The 22390-nt window shown below is 39.0% G+C and overlaps 1 protein-coding gene across 2 annotated transcripts in view; it reads left to right on the plus strand.

Moving 5' to 3' along the window:
- LOC105817185 (transmembrane protein 45A-like) overlaps positions 1 to 22390 on the plus strand; it is a 180873-nt gene that overhangs the window by 71793 nt on the left and 86690 nt on the right. The window contains exons 5-6 of one of the 2 annotated variants that reach the window (XM_012652814.1): positions 2888 to 3033; positions 13701 to 13794. In XM_012652814.1, the coding sequence (XP_012508268.1) occupies positions 2888 to 3033; positions 13701 to 13794 (240 nt within the window). Of the gene's footprint in view, positions 1 to 2887; positions 3034 to 13700; positions 13795 to 22390 lie in introns of those variants that run through there. The other variant, XM_012652816.1, reaches the window with a different exon arrangement.

The following is a 22390-nucleotide window of genomic DNA, read 5'->3' on the forward strand; positions in this document are numbered from 1 at the left end:
TCAGCCTAGCTCACAGCAACCTCAAACTCCTGGGTTCAAGGAATCCTCCTGCCTCAGCCTCCCAAGTAGCTGGGACTACAGGCATGTGCCACCATGCCTGGCTAAATTTTTCTGCATATTTTTAGTTGTCCAGCTAATTTCTTTCTGTTTTTTTAGTAGAGATGGGGTCTTACTCTTGCTCAAGCTGGTCTCGAACTCCTGAGCTCAAATGATCTGCCCACCTCGGCCTCCCAGAGTGCTGGGATTACAGGCATGAGCCACCGTGCCCAGCCAATCTGCCTACTTTTAATTATTTTTTATTGGGATAAAATTTACATAACATAAAATTAACCATTTTAAAGCAAACAATTTAGTGGTATTTAGTATATTCACAGTGTTGCGCACCCAACACCTCTATCTAGTTCCAGAATACTTTCATCACCCTCAAAGGGAAACCTTGGACTCATTAAGCAGTCACTGTCCTTTCTTCTCTCTTCCCAGCCCCTGGCAACCACTAATCTGTCTTCTGTCTCTGAATATTTACTTATTCTGAATATTTTATGTAAACAGAGTCATACCATATGTGAAGTTTTGTGTCTGGCTTCAAGTTTCATACATGTATATTTTCAAGTTTCATACATGTCGTAGGATGTAACTGGGGCTTCATTCCTTTTTATGGTTGAATAATATCCATTGTATGGATATACCACATTTTGCTTATCCATCATCTGCTGATGGATATTTGGGTTGTTTTCATCTTTTGGTTGTTAAGAATAGTGCTGCTATAAACATTTGTGTATAAGTTTTTGTTTGAATGCCTATTTTCACTTCTTTTGAGTGTATACCTAGGAGTGGAATTGGTAAGTCATATGGTAATTTTATATTTAACTTTCTGAGGAATTGCCAAATTGTTTTCCAATGTAGGAAACTGGCTCCACCATTTTACACTATCAGCAATGTACGATGTACAAGGATTCCAATTTTTCCATATCCTTGCCAACATATATTATTTTTTGTTATTATTATTGCTATTCTAGTGGATACAAAGTGGTATCATTGCAGTTTTGATTTGCATTTCCCTAATGGCTAATGATGTTGATCATCTTTGCATGTGCTTATTGACCATTTGCATACTTTTTGAAGTCCCTTTCCCATTTAAAAATTTTTTTGTTGAGTTTTAGGAATTCTTTATAAATATTCTAGATGTTAATCCCTTATGAGACATATGATTTGCAAATATTTTTCTCACTCGCTATGACTTGTCTTATCATTTTCTTGATATTATACTTTGAAACACCAAAGGTTTTAATTTTGATGAAGTCCAATTTATCTATTTTTTTCTTTGGTTGATTGCGCTTTTGGTGTTATAGCTAAGAAACCATCACCAAATCCTGGGTCATGAATCTTTCTCCCTATGTTTTCTAGGAGTTTTATGATTTTAGCTTTCATATTAGGTCTTTGATCTATTTTGGGTTAGTTTTATATAGAACATGAGGTAGGGGTCTAAATTCATTTTTTCACATGTGAGTATCTAGTTATCCCAAGACCATTTGTTTACTTTTTTAAACAATTTTTTGTCATGCTTTATTTTTCCATTTCTTTTAACAGGATGACCAAAGACACAGTAGTCTGTAAATACATGTCCAAGAAACTGCCAGCACCATTTGTTGAAGACACTACTCTTTCTCCTAATGAATAGCTTTGGCACCCTTGTCAAAAACCAGTTGACCATAGATATATGGGTTTATTTTTGGACTCTCAGTTTTATTTCATTGATCTATATGTTTGTCATTATGTTAATATCACACTGATTATTTGATTACTATAGTTTTGTAGTAAGTATTTTGATCAAGAGGTCTGAGTTCTCTAACTTTGTTTTTCTTTTTCAAGTTTATTTTGGTTATTTTGGTTTATTTTGGTATCCCTTGCAATTTCATGTGAATTTTATAATCAGATTTTTCCATTTCTGCAAAAAAGGCCATTGGGATTTTGATAGGGATTGCATTTAAGCTGTAGATTGCTTTGAGTGTGATTGCCATCACAACAATAGTAAGCCTTCCATCCTATGAAAATGAGATAGCTTTCTATTTATTAAGGTTTTCTTCAACGTCTTTCAACAACGATGTGCAGATTTTGGTATCAAAGTCTTGAATCTTCTTGATTAAATATATTCCTAAGTATTTTATTCTTATCAATGCTATTGTAAGTAGAGTTTTTTTCATAACTTGGGGGAGTTGTTCATTGCTTGATTGTAGAAATACAACTGATTTTTATGTGTTAATTTTGTGTCTTTCAACTTTGCTGAACTCATTTATTAACCGTAATAGTTTTTTTTGGTGGAATTTCTATATATAAGATCAGATTGTCTGTGAATATAGGTTGTTCCACTTCTTTCTTTTTAATATGAATGTTTTTTGTTTATTTTTCTAGCTTAATTGCTATAGCTAAAATTTCCAGTATAATGTTGAATAGAAGTGGTGATAGCAGACATCCATGTCGTCTTCCAGACCTTGGGGGAAAGCTTTCAGTACTGAACATAATGTTTATGTGGGCATTTATTTATTTTAAAATCTTTTTGTACCCTGAATTTGAAATAGGAAGTGAAACTGCACAGGTAGGACACCTAGGACATTCTCTGAAAGCACATCCATTCTCACAGATGATCACTGTTGATATTTAGCAAATTGATTATTAAATGTACCTTAATTTTTTTTTAAATATGACCTAGTAGATACTGTTTTTATTGCTAAAACAGGCAGCAAAACCTGATGTTTCATGTTACATTTTGGATAATGGGAGTTATCTTAGTTATTATACATTTTTATCATGGAACGAAGCATTTTGCAATGCACCATTTTTGGGAACGTGATTGGCTATTTTAATATTTGCTTTTTGTTTTAAATTACAGATTGGTTTTGTCCTGTATCCCCCCAGTGGAGCTCCTGCATGGAATCTGATGGATAATGACAACGTTATGTTTCTCACCATATGCTTTTGTTGGCATTATGCATTAAGCTTTATCATCATTGGAGTGAATTATGCTTTTGTCACCAGGTAAGTTAGTTACTTCTGTTCATGGAAGTTTTGCTCCTTGATGATCATCAAGACTCAATAATGTTGAATTTAAAATTCAAAAGGGGATTTCATTCCTTAACATCCCACCAGACAGGGTAACACAGCAGAAAATTATCTGCAAATAGAAATTCGCAGTAAAAAGAATAAATGTTGGTTTAATGTTGGAATAGCTCAGCAGTATCTATGCTGTGCCTCTGACCCATGCATTACCCATCAACACAGTTTTCTATGCCTTGCTGTCTTTGTATATGCTACTTGCTCTTCTGAATGGTTTCTCCACCCACCACCTGCAGTGAGGCCTCCAGTTACCCAGGTGTGCATACTTCAATTATAGCAATTCTTAAGCTTGGAGTCGGTTTTTGACCAACTTTTGTGTGTCTCATTAACTTCAAGTGTCTGGTTAATTTGGCATTTACTCTAATATGTCTAAAAATAAGATTCAGTTGAATAATACATTTTTTTGCAAGGACCATAATATAATGTTTCATGAGTGGGTGAGGAACAATATAACAGATTGATAAGAACACACATTCTTAGCTCCACTGTCTATGATCTGTACGACTTTGGGCTAGTTACTTAATCATGTTAAACCTCAGTTTTGTTTTTGACTAATGGAGGTAATAATAGTACCTAAAGGAGATCATGTATTTAAACTGCTTAGGACATAATGAGAGCTCAATAAATGTTATTGTCTTCTTCTTGTTCTTGTTGCTCTTGTTCTTGTTCTTTTTCTCCTCTTCCTCCTCTTCCTTCTCCTTCCTTTTTGGTATCAAAAAACGAATGAGGTATAGACTGTGCCCATGAGGAATTTTTAGTCCTATCATTAGGACTAAATTATAATGATAGGCAATCAAAATATTGTGCAATAAGTGGAAATAATAGGCGAATAAAGCCCTATTGGAGCTCAGGGAGGGCATCCCCACAACTGAGGATGAAGCTGCATTTTGAAGAATGAGCAGGAATAGTAAGGGATGGTTATAGTTCTTCTCTCTAAGGAGGTTAACGCCAAACCACAATGGGCTTGGCTGATCCCAATTACTAGGCAGAAAGGCTCTGGTGCCTAATCCCTCAGACTTCAGTGCTGATCAGTTCTATGCCTGCAGTGTTCTCTATCTACAGTGTTCAATATGGTAGTCACCAGGTAGGGAACAATTAAAATATGGCTAGTGCTACATTAATTTTAATTAATCAATTTTTAAGTTTTTTTATTTTCTTGGTTTTTAAAAAAATTTCAGAATATTACAGGGGTACAAACATTTAGGTTACATAGATTGCCTTTGCCCCATCTGAGTCAGAGCTACAAGTGTGCTCATTGCTCAGACAGTGCACACTGCACCCATTAGGTGTGAATATACTCATCCCCTCTCTCCATCCCACCTGCCCAACACCCGATGAATGTTACTACTATATGTGTACATAAGTGTTAATCAGTTAGTACCAATTTGATGGTGAGTACATGTGGTGCTTGTTTTTCCATCCACTTGACTTAGTAGAATGGGCTCCAGGTCCAACCAGGATAATATAAGATGTGCTAGATCACCATTGTTTTTTGTGGTTGAGTAGTACTCCATGGTATACATATACCACATTTTATTAATCCACTCATGTATTGATTGGCACTTAAGTTGTTTCCACATCTTGGCAATTGCGAATTGTGCTGCTATAAACATTCAAGTGTAGATGTGTTTATTATAGAATATCTTTTTTTACCTTTGGGTAGGTGCCCAGTAATGGGATTGCTGGATCAAATGGTAGTTCTACTTTTAGCTGCTTGAGGTATCTCCATATTACTTTCCTAGAGCTTGTACTAGTTTGCAGTCCCACCAGCAGTGTATAAGTGTTCCTATTTCTCTGCATCCTCACCAACATTTGTTGTTTTGGTACTTTTTATAAAAGCCATTCTCACGGGAGTTAAGTGATATATCATTGTGGTTTTGATTTGCATTTCCATGATGATTAGAGATGTTGAGCATTTTTTAATATGTTTGTTGGCCATTCTTAGTCCGTCTTCTTTTGAAAAGTTTCTGCTCATGTCCTTTGCCCCCTTTTTAATGGGGTTGTTTGATTTTTTTTCTTGCTGGTTTTCTTGAGCTCTGTATAGATTCTAGTTATCAGCCCTTTATTGGATGTGTAGCATGCAAATATTTTTTCCCATTCTGTAGGTTGTCTATTTGCTCCGATGATAGTTTCTTTGGCTGTGCAGAAATATTTTCATTTGATCAGGTCCCATTTATTTATTTTTGTTGTTGCTGTGATTGCCTATAAGGCCTTCTTCATAAATTCTTTGCCTACACTATGTCTATAAGAGTTTTTCAAACATTTTCTTCTGGAATTCTTACAGTTTCATGCCTTAGGTTTAAGTCTGTTATCCATCACAAATTGATTTTTGTGAGTGGTGAGAAGTGTGATCCTGTTTCAGTCTTTTACATGTGGCTATCCTATTTTCCTAGCACCATTTATTGAATAGGGATTTTTCCCCCAGTGTATGTTTTTGTTTGCTTTGTCAAAGATCAGATGGCTATATGAGAATAGTTTTATTTCTGGATTCTCCGTCCTGTTCCATTGGTCTATGTCTTTGTTCTTGTGCCAGTACCATGCTGTTTTGGTTACTCTAGCCTTGTAGTATAGCTTGAAGTCTGGTAAATTGATGCCTCCAAATTTGTTCTTTTTGCTTAAGATTGCTTTTGCTGTATGGGGTCTTCTCTGGTTCCATATGAAGCATAGAATTATTTTTTCTAGAGCTGTGAAAAATGATGTTGGTATTTTAATAGGGATTGCATTGAATCTGTAGATCACTTTGGATAGTATAGACATTTTAACAATGTTGATTCTGCCAGTTTATGATCATGGTATGGTTTTTCATCTGTTTATGTCCTCTGCTATTTCCTTCCTCAATGTTTTATAGTTTTCTCTGTAGAGGTCTTTACCTGTTTAGTTAAATATATTCTTAGGTATTTTATTTTCTTTGTTGGTATTGTGAAAGGTGTTCTTTCTTTGATTTGGTTCTCAGTTTGACTGTCGTTGGCAAATATGAATGCTACTGATTTGTGTACATTCGATTTGTATCCTGAGACATTGCTGAATTTTTTAATCAATTCTAATAGTCTCATGGCAGAATCTTTGGAGTTTTCTAGATATAAGATCATATCATCAGCAAGGAGCAATAGTTTGACCTCTTCTGCCCCTATTTGGATGCTCTTGATTTCCTTCTCTTGTCTAATTGCTCTAGCTAGGACTTCCAGCACTATGTTTAATAGAAGTGGTGATAGAGGGCAACACCTTCTGGTTCCAGTTCTATCTAAGTGGGAATGTTTTCAATTTTTCCCGGTTCAGAATAGTGATGAATGTGGGTTTGTTGTACATGGCTTTTATCATTTAGAGATAAATCCTGTCTATGCCTATTTTGTTAAGTGTTCTTATTATAGAAGCATGCTGAATTTTGCTGAATGCTTTTTCTTTGTTTATTGAGAGGATCATATAGTTTTTGCTTTTATTTCTATTTATATGGTAAATTACATTTATAGATTTGCATATGTTAAACCATCCCTGCATCTCTGGGATGAAGCCCATTTGGTCATGATGAATTATTTTTTTGATAAGAACCTGAATTCGGTTTGCTAGGATTTTGGTGAGAATTTTTTGCCTCTATATTCATAAGGAATATTGGTGTCTGTAGTTTTCTTTTTTTGTTGAGTCCTTTTCTCGCTTTGGTATCAGGGTGATGTTGACTTTGTAAAACATGTTAAGGAAGATTCCTTCCTTCTCGATGTTGTGGAATAATTTCTGCAGGATAGGCGCCAATTCTTCTTTGTAGGTCTGGTAGAATTCTGGCGTGAAACCATCTGGTCTAGGACTTCTTTTTTTTTTTTTCTTTAGGAATGTTTTTTTATTGCTGCTTTTATTTCAGTACTTGATATATTGGTCTGTTCAGGAATTCTATTTCTTCCTGCTGGAGTCTAGGGAGGATGTGTGTTTCTAAGAATTTGTCTATTTCCTCCATATTTTCAAGTTTATGTGTGTAGAAATTATTATGGTATTCATAGATATTTTGTATTTCAGTGGTATCAGTTATAACTTCTCCTTTTTAATTTCTGATGGAGCTTATTAGAGTCCCTTCTTTTCTGCTTCTGGTTAATCTAGCAAGAGGCATGTCAGTGTTGTTTATCTTTTCAAAGAACAAACTTTTTGTTTTATTGTCTTCTGTATAGTTTTTTGTTAAAGATTTCATTTAGTTCTCATCGATCTTGGTTATTTCTTATCTTCTACTGGCTTTGGGATTGGTTTGCTCTTCCTTTTCCAGTTTTTTGAGTCAATTCATTAGATTCCTGAATTGTGATCTTTCTGTCTTTTGCATGAAGGCATTTATGGCTATAAATTTTCCTGTCAGGACTGCTTTAGCTGTGTCCCACAGATTTTGATAACTTGTGTGCCCTTTATCATTTAGTTCAAAGAATCTTTTGATTTCCATCTTAATTTCCTCCTTGACCCAATAAACGTTCAACAGCAGTTTGTTTAGATTCCATGACTTTGTGTAGAGTATTTCTGTTGGAGTTGATTTCTAATTTTATTGCGCTGGTCTGAGAAGATGCATGATATAGTTTCTATTTTTTAAATTTCATTTAGACATGTTTTGTGGTATAGGATATGGTCAATCTTAGAGAATGTCTCATGAACTGATGAGAAGAATGTATATTCAGTCATTTGAAGTATAATGTTCTGTAAATGTCTGTCAGACCAAACCCATTTATTCTAGAGTTCTGTTTCAGTCCATTTTTCCTTTGTTTATTTTATGTTTGGAGGATCTATCCTGTTCTGTCAGAGGGGTGTTGAAGTCCCTGGTTATTACAATGGTGCTGTTTATCATTTTGTTTAGATCAAGTAGGATTTGCTTTAGGAATCTGGATGCACCTGAGTTAGACGCATAAGTATTTAAAATTGTTATCTTCTTGTTGAATTTTCTCCTTTACCATTATATAATGACCATCTTTGTCTTTCATTATTTTTGTTTATTTGAAGACCAAGTTATCTGAAATAAGAACTGCTATACCAGCTTTCTTTGGTTTTCCATTTGCATGGAATATTGTTTTCCATTCCTTCGCCTTGAGTGTGAACGCATCTTTGTGGGTTAGATGTGTTTCCTGAAGACAGAAGATACTTGGCTTGTGTATATTTATGCATTTGGCCAGCCTATGTCTCATCAGTGGCCATATCGCATCAAAGCCATTCACATTTATTGAAAGAATTGATAAGTGGGGCGAATTTCTGCTCATCTTTTTTGAGATATTTCTTTTTTCTTTTTTTGGAGACAGAGTCTCACTCTGTTGCCCAGACTAGAGTGCCATGGCATCAGCCTAGCTCACAGCAACCTCAAACTCCTGGGCTCAAGCAATGCTTCTGCCTCAGCCTCCCAAGTAGCTGGGACTACAGGCATGTGCCACCATGCCCAGCTAATTTTTCTGCTCATCTTTTTCAGTAGAACTTTGTTGCTGTGTTTTCTCTCTTGAGCCATTGTGGTATCTGGCCTTTCACCTTTAGCTTTTGGATGATTTTACACTGGTGAGTGTCTATCGTGCTGTTCCATGAGTAACACCGTTCTGAGTTCTTCCTGGAGGGCAGCCTTGTCTTGATGAATTCCCTCAGTGTTTGCTCACCTGAGGTCTTTATTTCTCCTTTGTGTAAGAAACTTAGTTTTTCAGGATGCAAAATTCTAGATTGGGCCTTATTCTGTTTGAGAAAACTGAGAAAGGAGCCCCAGTCCCTTCTGGCTTATAAGGTCTCAGTTGAGAAGTCTGTAGTTAGTCTGATAGGTTTTCCTCAATTTTAGTTAATTTAAATATTCATATGTGAATAGTCAATACCATATTGGACACTACCACCTAGCAGTTTCTTCAGATTCTTAAGATGTAGTAGCTGTTTCCAGGCCCAGTAAGGTCTCAGCCTCTGTGGGAACCAACTTTCCACTCTTCTCTCCAGACATGGGCCCTAGGTCACTCCTCCTGCCTGTCCTTTTTTGTGCTTACTGGCTAAAGCAACTCTGGTGCTAAGGCTCCCAGTGAAGAAACTGCTTCCTTGTCTCTGTTTGGCTTCAGGTCAGCCCACTTTGATTTGTAGTTGCTTTCTTCTAGAGGTACAAGTGCTTTGGGTTCTAGGAAATTCTACCTTATCGTTGACTGATTTCTATTAGTCCTACTCCATTCCCTGAAAGCATGTGCATGAGCTCATTGTCAAGCCTGGCTTTGCCATTGTGTGAAACTTGGCTTCTTCCCCTGTTATTCTAGGTTGACATCTCAGCATCATCTCCTTATGGGCTGCACAACCTCCAAGAATAGTGCCAGCATTCAAGAAAATGGTCTCCTTCATGTCAGCTCCCCTCCTGGGCCCAAAGAAGACTACTGTCTCTTCCTGTTTCAGAAACCTTCCGACCCCTAATGAACCTCTTATCCACTTATAGTTCTCTAGATACTGGAAGCTCCATTTTTATTTTTCATCCTCCCACCCCCATGTGTTATTCTAATCTTTTTGACCACGCAGTTCCCTCTACATGCCATATCAACATTAAATGCACATTTCTATGAAACCTTCTGCGATTCCTGTAGCTCTTGCTCGTCTCCCTTCGAGAATTTTACAGCACCTAGTCTCCACCATACATGTTAACAATTGCGATCTCTTTCGTGATGTTTACTGTTAGTTCATGTGTCTTAGTCTTATCTGCTGGCTAGATTGTGTCTCCTTGAGAAAAAGACCCTTTCATATGTCCCACACCTTTTGGAACACTGCCAAACATATAGTAGGTTTTCAATAAATACACACTTGTTTGCTGTTTTAATAGACCTATGTAGCCTACATAAGATAGGCTTCATTTGTTTGGAAATCATGTTTTACATGCTTTTCTATTTTGCTCTCATATTGCTCTTGGAAAGAAAAGACCAAGGGTTCAATTTTTCTGACATATTTTAATGTAAACTTAAGCAAAAGCCTAAAGATATCATGGAGATTCAGGATTGCCTTTTGATGAGGTCACATGGCAGGCTAATCCAGTCCTGTAATCATAAGGAACCTTGAAAAATCTGTTGATCAGAATTTCACTGCAGAATGGTTTGTATCTTATCCACAAGTGATGTATTGTCGTAACATTGTATCATAATTTGTTTGACATAGCACAAAGATCACCACGGAAGGACAACTGTGTTAAGTATTAGGTCATTAAGTATGAATTGTCCCATTTCCTTAAGTACAAAGTTTGATGGTTTATATCTCTGACATTTCACTTTGGCACTTCTTGGAGTCCCCCCCCCCATTGTGAAGGTACATCCTCAGTCTTTCAAATGCACATTTTGGATTATGATTATCTTTCACATTTTTTAGAGTGATTTTTGTGAAACCATAGATAAGTCAAAAATTTGTGTTATTTTTGAATATGAGTTCTATCATGGAACCAACGCAGTGCAGACAGCTTGAAATATCATTGAAACATTTGAGAAGGATATAGCTAATGAATGTACAGTACATTAATGGTTTGAGAAATTTTTTTCTGGGGATTTTAAGTTTTAAAATGAGCCATGTGGGTGACCTTAGACCAAGGTGGATAATGATGAGCTGAAAGCCATAGTCGAAGTGAATCTATCTCAACCTGTGCGTGAATTAGCAGCAAAGGTTGATATTACTGTTCTAACTATATTGGACCATTGAAACAAATTGGCAAGGTAAAGGAGCTTGGACATGTGGTAGCGAAGGACAGATGGGTACCACGTTAATTAAATGAGCATCCAGAAGAGAAATCATCTCAAAGCTTGCCTTTCTTTGCTGTCACAACATAAAGGCAAACCATTTCTATACTATTGCTACTGTGATGAAAAATAGATTTTTTTCTGACAATTATAAGCATTGAGCACAATGGTTGGATGGATAAAGATGATGTGCCAAAACACAGTCCAAAATCAAATATTTATCAAAAATAGCTAATGGTGTCTATTTGGTGGTCCAGCGCTCGTATTATCCACTACAGCTTCATGAAACTTGGTCAGTTGATTACAGCAGATGTCTATTGCAACCAATTGGATGAAATGATGAGTACGCTTGTGATTAAACAGCTGAGACTGGTCAATAGAGACAGGCTAATCCTCTTGCAAGACCACATGTTGCAAAAAACAATGCTGCTCAAACTACAGAGGCTGCACTTGGAAACTTTCTGTCATCTACCACATTCACCAGACCTTGCGCCAACTGACTAACACTTTTTCCAGGCTTTGAGCCACTTCTTGCAAGGAAAAATATTCAGTTCTCAACAAGCTCTGGAAAATGCCTTTTGCGATTTCATCACCACTCGCTCTCTAGGCTTCTTTGCTGCTGGCATAAACAAGCTACCATAAATATGGCAAAACTAAGTTGATAGTTTAGGCATATACTTTGATTAATTGTACTGATTCTTGTTTTAGATATAATAAATTAAACTTTTGATTTGAAATTAGACATTTCACAATTAATGACCTAATAACTATGAAAAATGAAGCTGTACTTCCCAGCTTTCCAGAATAATGGCTTAAAGATTGCCTCATCCAATTCCATGCCTGCAGCCTTGATTATGATAGCTCATAGATGAGAACTGTTTGGAAATCTTATTGCATATTTTACTATATCTCTCATGTAAACCCCATTGTTGCACAGAACTATTTCAAAAACCTCTCTCTATGGGTAGGGAAATATTACCCAATTCTAGGTTGATTTTTAAGCAATGATTCATGTGAATCATTTTGAAGAGCAAAATAGGGATGCTCAAATTTCAGGCATGTGATAGTTTTATGGAAGTACACCTATTATCTCAGTTATGCACTTTCTCATACTAATTGAAGAGAACATATGGGAGTAAAAGCATAGGCATACTCTGACACTAGTTTCCTGGATTTTTGCCATTCCAGTAACTGGCAATTATTCACACATCCTCTTTTTTACCTCATTGATCAATCTGCTCCAGGTGTCCATTTCTGCATGTGTACACACCTGTAGCTACAGGCGGCAGATAGAGCCTGGTTAAGGTGTCTGAACATGTGCCAGCCTGGTGGCTTGTAGCAACACCACATACAACCCAGAGAGGAGAAATGAGGAACAGGAGTCATCACTAGGGTCTATGTTAACAATTAATTTGTAATAAGCAGCCATGTCTTTGTTCTCCACAAGAGTCATCAGGAATGAAACTGATCAATTAATTAGTCCATTTCATTGAGCATGCATTAAAATTGTGCAGTGCGGAAATAATGTCTGGTTTTAAAAAAATGACACAAACACTGTCCGGCCTTTAACTTGCTTAAGAGTATTAGTCTTTCTCAGGAACAATGGCTGGCAGAGTTGAGGACATTGGGGACGACACCAAGAGTCAGCTAAGATAATCAAGTTAAATGATTTCCAGTAGTTTTCCTTGGCTCTTGAGTCAACAGATGCTACTGATACTGCTCAGTTGTTGTTGTTTACTGGAGGATTTAATGCTGAGTTGGAAGTGACTGAAGAATTAACCTCTATGAATAGGTGAGTGATGTGAACTCCTGGCAGATTGTTCCAAAGGTCATTTATTTATCAAATGTGTATTGAGCTACTGTTATTTGCAGACATTGTTCCAGACTCTGGTGGGGGTCAGGGCAGTAAATAAGATGAGGTCCCTGTTCTCATGAAGCTTATATTCTAGTGAGATCCAGATCACAAGTAAAAGCACGACAGGTTGATTTTGACAGAATAGTCCATCAGAAGAAGAAGGATGTTAGAAAATAAGGGTAAAGATGCAGGTGGGCTGGTGAAGTTTTTCATAAAAGGAGTGTGATATTGGTGATTTGGTTTATCAAGTTTCTTTGCAGATTCCTATGTATTTCTGGAAGTTAGCTATGTTTTCTTGACATGATCACAATATAATGTCTTTATAATAATCATGCATAGGAAAATCTTTGCCTAGTTCTTATGACATACTCTTTTTCTCACATCAGAGAAGTGGAGTGCCAGCTGAGCTTCTGTTACTAAGAGCATCACACCTTCCAATTTCAAAAATTATAGTTGCTGCTTTCCCCAAACCTGCACATTATTTTAGCTATGAAAACAGCCACAAGGATGGAGGTCACCTCTTTGCATTTCTTAATTTATCATGGACAGCGCCAATCACATGCAGTGGAACATCCTGTGCTCTGTACAAAAGCACCTTCTGAAGAGGCTAGTAGGGGGCTGAAGTTTAGCCCAGACTTGACATGGGGCTTGACTTGGGCTGCCAACCCTAGGGAAGGGGAGGACTTCATGCACTTCCTCTATAGGAAAGGGCACCTTTTTGCAATACACAGCGAGGTGTGGCTTTGATGGAGATCAACTGAGCTTGGTTTCATCTGGACTTGATTTTGTTTTAGAAATGTTTAAGTTATCTTCTGATGCCTAATTAAACAATCATGCAATGTATGCAAAAGCCACAGTGCATCTGTTCACTTATAACCTGCTTTCATCCACAAAAATTTCAGGTGGCTCCAAAGCCAAATAAAAGTGATTTTCCTTTTTGAGTTGCCCCCCTCATTTGCCCAAACAATCTGAATAATCTGGAGTTTGTTGTATCACAGATGTATATTGCTCTGGGCTTCTATTTCAAACACCATCTAACTAGGGATGCTTTTCTTTCTCCTCAGGTTGGTTAAATCTAGACTCAAAGGGCTGTGCCCCTCAGAAACTGGACTCCTGAAAAATGTTGAGCGAGAACAAGAATCAGAAGAAGAGATGTGATTTGGATGGGCATCCAGTCTTCCTAGATAAACCTTTTCTTTTTTGTATTGCTGTTCATGGATTTGTTTCTTGACTTTTTGTTTGGAGAACTGGCTAAGGATGTCTCTCAGTGTACTGTTTGTATTTCCAATTTTATTGAAGTATTTGAATTTAAATATTTTATTTTTAGCTCTGAACATATGTTGGGTGATAAGCTCATTTGCACATCATACACAACATACTATTCAGGGGCTAGAGGGACTTTTTCCAGGTCATCTACAGTTTGATGCCCACACTACAACATTTTATTTGCCTTATAGATGTGCTCAAGGTTCCTGGGCTTGCTACCGTCTGTAACTTGTTGGACATGAAGTTACATTTGTTTGTCTTGTTGCTATAATGAGAAATATATGAACACATGCAACTTGGTGCAGATGCCTCTGGTCTTTGTTTTTGTTATTTAACTATGCCCCACCCTTACATCATGCAGAAGAAGCTGAAGACACAGAAAATCCTTTTTGTGAGACATTTCTCTCTGTAGCACCTGAGTTCCCCCTGGGAAAAGTAGGCCAGCAGAGTCCTCCCAAGGTGTGTGGTCTTTCAGAGAAGATAAAAAGATGATCCCCAGGACACATGGTTGCAAAGCTATTCGAGACCTGGAAAGGAGAGTTGTAGTGTTACCTGTAAGAGTAAAAAGTCATCACACACCATAACAGGGCCACCATGCCATCCACTCTGTTAAAACAAGTCAAGGGGTAAAATGAGGAAAAGCCTTTTATGGAGCACATGGGTAAGAATTTAGGAACCTTACCTAGTTTGTGGGCTAGGCAGCACCTAGTGTAGAGTTAAGAACTCTTGTTTCTAATTCTGGCTCCACCATTAACCAGCCTTAGGTCTGTAGTAATCACCATGTCTTTCTCTCTAAAGTAAAGGAATTGAATTGAGTGAATCATGGGTCCCTTTTGCCAGTCACATTATATGAATCTAGAAATGGAAGCATGTGGACAGCTAATGTCTTACAATGCTAGTCAGAAAGGCCAGTCTCTGCTGCGACAGAAAAGGAAGGAGGACTGCAGGAATCCTTGAGGGATGACCCAGACATGGAGGAAAGGAGGCAGCCTCATGGGCAGCTGGAGCTGAGACATGGACAGCTAAATCCTGGAGGCTCCCTGGCATTCCAGAAGTACTGACAAGTCCAGAAGACTGCCCAGGCTGATGTATGTCACAGTGACACTGAAGTGTCACGTGAGTGGATTCTTCAGGCTCCAGAATTAGACACATTGATCTTGTCACATAAATATGAAAAGAGCAGATGCGGGTGCCTAAAAGTTTATCTTGAATAATGCAATTAACTTTCAGAACATTTCTAACATATGAAAATGGCCACATGCCACAGTCCTCAGGGCATCATGGCATCCCATCCCATGTGTGTCCTATTTCTCAGGGCTCTTTTCTACACCTGCAAGATTCTATGACTTTGGCAAGTTTGGGTTTCAAAGGTGTGAGCAAGTGGTCAGCTGCAGTTACTTGACACTGGCATTCCTGGTATGTAGGCCTGAGCAGGGACTCTGAGCATCAGATAATTAGCATGAACCAGATTAAGCCTGGAAGTTTGAAAACTGGTAAGTACAAATATTCTACACCGTTATGAGAGAGAAGAAGTGTCCACTCTTCTAGTCTCTGCTTATACAAGTGAGATGCAACCTGGTGAGTTCTCAGAGGAGGACCATTTGGTTCAGGTCTAAGTCCACAGTCTGGGGCTAACTTCCTCCGGTTCCTGAAATGAGCAATAAATTTGAACATTGTTATTGTAACTTTATAGTTATGTTAGTGGATTTATGTGTGATGACTACCATTTTTATGGAATGACATGAAAATCAGCAAATTGTGAACTTGAGCCAAAATGGGAGAGTCTTGGATTATCTTTACACTGTGCTCGGAAGTCTTAAGGCACTAAGTTGAATTTGTAAGTATTTCCATTTATAAAGAACTATCTCAGTAAATTTTCTGAAACCATGAAATATATTTTATAACAAAAATATACAAAATTTTCAAGTCTAGAACATGGGATGAGGAAAATCAGTTCCAGGCTACGCTTATCAATCTGTGGAACCAATGGACTGTTTCATTTAATGAATGTTGATTCAGAAGTTACCATGTTCCAAGCAGCGTGCAATAAATTGGGAATACGATTCTGGAAAAAATGGCGGATTAGGGGTGACCTCCTGGCTCTCTGCTCCCAGAGTGGGAGGTGAAGAACGTGGACACCCACACGCAAGTGAGGCTCTCTCCCACAAGATCAGCTTCGTGAATCTACAGAGAAGTAGTGAGAAACAAGCAGTGCTGTGGGGAAAAAAAAGTGAACTGGAGAAACGGTAGCAAATATCAGAGAGTGCCGGACAAACGGTGGGGAGTGCAGCGTGGGACGGCCGCGCCCGTTGGCGGGCTGGCCTGGGCAGTGAGATCTGACCCACAGGAAGGTGACTCTTCCTCTACCAAACCCCACTCCCACGCAGGCAGGGAAGTGCCAGAAGTCAGTGCGAAGTGGTAGCACTGACCGACAGGCGGTGGGGAGTGGAGACAGGGGCGGGACCATTTTGAATTAGCTCGTGCACGCAGCGCTGGGTCAGCATTGGTGGGGAGGGACTGACCCGTGGGCGCTTCCCAGATTGGACGCTGCCCAAGCCCACAGGGGAGAGTTTGGAGGCAGCTTCTTGCCACAGGAGACCGCCAGGACCAGATTGGGGGAGAGGAACACCGTAAAAGAGGCTCTGGCCATGGAAATCACTGAAAGTTCGGCGGGCGCTGGGAGGGACACAGCACAGTGTCCTCCTGCTGATCTGTTGAGTCTCCATATCTTGGGGGTGTGGTGGGCTTGACGGGCGGCTCTGGGAGGCAGATCCTGGGGACGGCGGTGACAGACCCCCGCTCCTGATGCCCGCCTGGTGCACTCATCTCCAGCGCTGATTCGCAGTGGGTGGGCAGCCACAATTTGAGGAGCCCAAAGCCTGGAGCCGCTGGGGCTTGTTGCCCAGCCAAAGGCCTGAGTCATCGCTGCTGCCTCCGTGGCAGAGCTAGTCATGCCCTAGAGGAAGACAGTAACGTGAGAAGCCACTTTTTCTCCCTAATCTGCGACAGTCTGTCCTAGCCAGTGACTCAAGCTCCGCCTTCGAAAGGGCAGAAAAGGGAGAAAGATCGATATTTCTGCCAAGTTACCAGGTGGTCTTGGGTGGCCCTGTTCCATTCAGCTGCCAGCGCTGTGCGCCAAGGAGACAGTGAACTGAAGGAGACCGCTTATAGAGCTGTGATCCCTGACGACATAACCACCCCCTCTTCCAGACGACTCGACCCCCCCCCAACAATGCCTCGCTCCAAAGGGCTTGTCTCCACCTCTAGGTGGAGTAAAGGGGTTGCTTTTTTTTAAATTTAATTTAATTTTTTCCTTTTTATTTTTTTTAATTTTTATTTATTTTTTGTATTTGTTTTTTATATCTACATATTTCTCTTAATTTTTAGTTTTTGTATATATATTTTTTCTTTTCTTTCCTTCTCTTTCTTTTCTTCTTCCTTTTTACTCTCTTTCTGTGGGTGTGTGTGTGTGTGTGTGTATATCTGAAACCCACGACCACAGCAGCCCGTTTGTTGAATCTCCACAGCTGGGCTATTTTGCACCAAAGAGACAGCATGCATCCCTAAGAGTGTCTAGTGACCAAAGAGGCCACTCTTCAAGCTGAGACACGTGGTCATCTCTCTGCTGTGACTTGGTAGCCAGAGCTGCCGGCCAAACGGACAGACTCCACAATGGGAAGGGCCGAGTAGAGAGTGAAGGAGGCTGTTTTCCCAACGGGGTCCTGCAGCCTCCTTTTCGTTGTGACTTGGTAATTGGCAGCTCCATCCAAAGAATCAGTTCCCCACCCTTGGTAGTGTGGAGGAACAAAGGAAGCTGTTCTCTGGACTGTGACCTTGCAGGGGTGGTGGATGACCATTGACTGCGATCAGACCACTGATATTGCATACCAAAGGGACTGACCCCCCACATCTTCTGGGGAGGAATAGCGGGACAGGCTGCTTTCTGGTCAGGGTCCCTCAGGGGCCTTAGGCAGGGCTTCTCTAGCAGCCCTGAAGTGTGTACGTCTTACCAGCTAGACAACCCTGCCCTTGAAGGGGTGGAATAATAAGGGTCGCCACTTTCTGAGCTGAGATGCCAGGTTGCCCCAGGAAGTGCCCTTCCCCCAATCTGGGGGATTATCTCAACCTCTGGCAGGGCAAAACCCATCCTTGGAGGAGGAAAGAAATGAGAGAAGACGTTTTCTAGGTCAGGCCTTGTGGCAGTCTCAGCTAACGTACCTCCCATAGCCCTCCAGGACAGAGCCCTCCCCTGAAGGTAGGGAGAAAGGAGAAAAAATACTTTCCCCATAGGACTAGCCTGAATCTGTATGACCTTGGATCTAAGCAAAAGGGGACAGTTTGTTGATGTGATACAGCTGATTGGTTTTGATCATCTGACAAGACCATAACACAAAAGCTTGTCCTTGGTGCCCAGGCTGTTGTCGTCTTAGGGGCTAGTGGTCTGGGAAGGAAAATCTCGACCAGAGTCCTTAGCAATTGCACCAATTGACACTCCCATCAGGAATTCCTCCTCAAGAGTGCCAATGAGCCCTGAATAACATATTAGCAGTTCTCTCCTAGCTACAGATCAAACAATTTCTGAAGTATACTGTCTCAGGCATGCTGATTCCTGCTGCTCTTCTCACCACATCTAAAGTGGTAACAAGGCTCAAGTAGCCCTTGGGAGTGGCAAAACATTTCCCAAAGACTCAGGCTCTTGTATGTCTCATTTGGGGTTTTAGAGCGCAATACAAAGGTTCTGGAATACCTTGACAACTGACTCCTCCATGCAAAATTCAAGCAACAAAAGAGAGAGCAACTTCATAACTAAACCCAGTGCCTTCCACCTCAACCAAGTAGTCGATAGCGGAGTCACACACTCAAAAGTGATCCAACTCCTGGAAAGCTAAGCAAGGAAAAGAAATTCACTAATCTCAATATGCAGAAGGAGCAAACAACAGGCCAGAGATAACCCAACAGGCTAAAACCCCACCAAGACAGCATGAGACCAATGCACATCTCTTTAGCTCTGCCAAGGAACATCCCTTTGGAGTCCCAAAATTAACTTCATAAACCAGTTGTAGCACCTCCAGTCCTTCACAAAGTAGCCTTATGAGAAAGAATCAGCAAAAGAACACAGGAAACATGAAAGATGAGAGAGAAAAGTCACCTACAAAAGAAAATATTTGATCTCCATGAACTGATACCAATGTACATGATATGATTAAACTGACAGAGGAAGAATTCCAATTATGGATTGTAAGGAAACTCAACAGAATTGACAGAGGAAGAATTCTGATTATGGATTGTAAGGAAACTCAACAGAATTGAAGAGAAAATAGAATATCGACACAAAGAAACCACAAGAACAATCCAGGAAATGAATGAAAAATTCTCCAAAGAAATTGAAATACTATGGAAAAACCAAACAGAAATCTTGTCAATGAAGGAGGAATTCAAGGAACTTCAAAACACAGTGGAAAGCCTCAAGAACAGAATGGATCATGCAGAGGAAAGAATCTCAGAGCTTGAAGATAATGTCTATGTGCTGAACAAATCAGATGAAGAAAAAGAACCCAGAAACAAGAGACAAGATCAAAACTAACAAGAAATGTAGGATTATGTAAAGAAACAGAATCTTTGGATCATTGGTCTTCCAGAGAGAGAAGAAGAAGATACTCAAGGACTGGAAAACTTATTTCATGGAATACTGGAGGAAAATATGCCAGACCTGGTCAGAAATTTGGATATCCAGATACAGGAAGCACACAGAACTCCTGGGAAACTCAATGTGAAAAGGCAATCACCATGTCACGTGGTTATTAGACTGAACAAAGTAAACACGAAAGAAGCAATTCTTCGAGCAGTGAGATGAAAGCAAAAAATAACCTATAAAGGAAAGCTGATCAGACCAACTGCTGATTTGTCAACTGAAACCCTACAAGCCAGAAGGGACTGGGCCCCTATCCTTAATCTTCTAAAACAGAATAATGCCCAACCCAGAATTATTTATCCGGCAAAATTAAGCTTCATCTACAAAGGAGTAATAAAGTCCTTCCAAAACATGCAATCACTGATAGATTTTGCAAAGACCAGACCAGTCCTGCAGGAAGTACTCAGACCTGCATTACACACTGAACAGCATAATAGACACTCTTCAAAGTAAAATAATTCAAGAGTTAAAGCCTAGAACTTAGACTTCATGATGGCTCAAGGAGCAAAACAAAACAACAGGATTTCACCCAACAATATGAATGGAAATCTACCACAAATCTCAATCCTCTCAATAAATGTGAATGCCCTGAACTGTCCTCTGAAAAGATACAGGCTGGCAGAGTGGATAAAAATCCACAAGCCTAGTATCTGCTGCCTACAGGAAAGGCATCTAATCCACAAAGATGTCTTCAGACTAAAGATCAAGGGATAGAAAACTATCATCCATGCAAATGAAAGTCAAAATAAAGCAGGGGTAGCTATACTAGTTTCAGATAACATAAGCTTTAAAATAGAAAAAGTAAAAAAGGACAAAGATGTCCACTATATATTGGTGAAAGGGAAGATCCAACAAGAAGAGTTTACCCTCCTCAATATCTTTGCACCCAATACATGAGCAACTAGTTACATAAAGCAAACCTTGTCTGATCTAAACAACATGATAAACAATAACACCATAGTAACAGGGGATTTCAAACTCCACCGAATAAACTGGACAGATCTTCCAAACAGAAAATAAGCAAAGAAATAATGAACTTAAACAGAGCTCTTGAACAAAAGGGTTTAACAGATCTCTACAGAACATTCCACCCAAATGAAGCCGAATTTACATTCTTCTCATCAGCCCACAGAACTTTCCCCCAAATCGGTCACATAATAGGCCACAAATCAGACCTCAACAAATTCAGAAAAATAGAAATTATACCATGTACTTTCTCGGACCATAGTGGTTTAAAATTACAGTTCAATTCCAACAGAAATACTCGCCACCTCACAAAGTCATGGAAATTAAACATTCTATTGTTGACTAACTACTGGGTCAAGGAAGAAATACTGAGGGAAATCAAGAATTTCTTCAAACTAAATGATAACAGAGAAACAAGCTATTCAAACTTGTGGGATACAACAAAAGCATTCCTGAGACGAAAACTAATAGCAATAAATGCTCATATCCAAAAAACAGAAAGTTTAAAAATTGGCAACCTAACAAATAGAATGAAGGACTTGAAAAAGCAAGTGCAAACCAATCCCAATCCAAATAGAAGAAAAGAAATAACTAAGATCAAAGCAGAACTAAATGAAATTGAGAACAAGAGAACTATGTGGATGATCAACAAAACCAAAAGTTGGTTTTTTGAAAAGAAAACAAAATTGACACCCCTCTTGCTAGATTGACTAGAATCCAAAGGGAAAAATCTCTAATAAACTCAATCAAAAATGAAAAAGGAGAGGTCACGACAGACACCACGAAAATACAAAACATTATTTTTGATTACTATAAAAACCTATATGCCCAAAAACTATATAACGAGGAGGAAATGGACAAATTCCTGGAAACATACAACCACCCTAAGTTCACCCAAGCGGTAACAGAATATCTGAATAGACCAATCCCAAGCTCAGAAATTGGAGCAGCAATCAAAAAGCTCCCAAAACGTAAAAGTCCCTGACCAGATGGCTACAGTTGAGAGTTTTAGCAAACATTCAAAGAAGAACTCACACCTATACTACAGAAATTATTCTGCAATATTGAGAAAGATGGCATCCTTCCTAACTCATTCTATGAAGCCAATATCACCTTGATACCAAAGCCAGGAAAGAACACAACAAAAAAAGAAAACTACAGACCAATATCCTTCATGAATATAGACACAAAAATCCTCAACAAAATTTTAGCAAATAGAATTCAGCAGCACATCAAAAAAATAATTCACCATGACCAGGCGAGCTTTATTCCAGGGATGCAAGGCTGGTTTAACATACGCAAATCTATAAATGCAGTTCACATAAATAAAAGTGAGAACAAAGACCATATGATTCTTTCAATAGATGCAGAAAAAGCATTTGACAAAGTCCAACACACCTTTATGATAAAAACTCTCATCAAAATAGTCATAGACGGCTCATTCCTTAAAATCATCAAGTCCATTTATGACAAACCCTCTGCCAATATCATATTGAATGGGGAAAAATTGAAACCATTCCCACTTAGAACCGGAACTAGACAAGGCTTCCCTCTATCTCCACTTCTATTCAACATAGTGCTGGAAATCCTCTCCACAATAATTAGGCAAGAGAAGGGTATTAAGGGTATCCAAATGGGGACAGATGAGATCAAAGTCTTGCTCTTTGCCGATGATATGATATTATATCTAGAAAACCCCAGGGCTCATCTAAGAGATTCCTAGAACTGATAAATGAATTCAGGAAAGTCTCAGGATACAAAATCAATACACACAAATATGTGGCATTCATATATGCCAACAACAGTCAAGCCGAAGATCAAATCAAAAAC

The sequence above is a fragment of the Propithecus coquereli genome, unplaced genomic scaffold (assembly GCF_000956105.1).
Source record: "Propithecus coquereli isolate 6110/MARCELLA unplaced genomic scaffold, Pcoq_1.0 Scaffold40, whole genome shotgun sequence".
In the NCBI taxonomy this organism is placed as follows: Eukaryota; Metazoa; Chordata; class Mammalia; order Primates; family Indriidae; genus Propithecus; species Propithecus coquereli.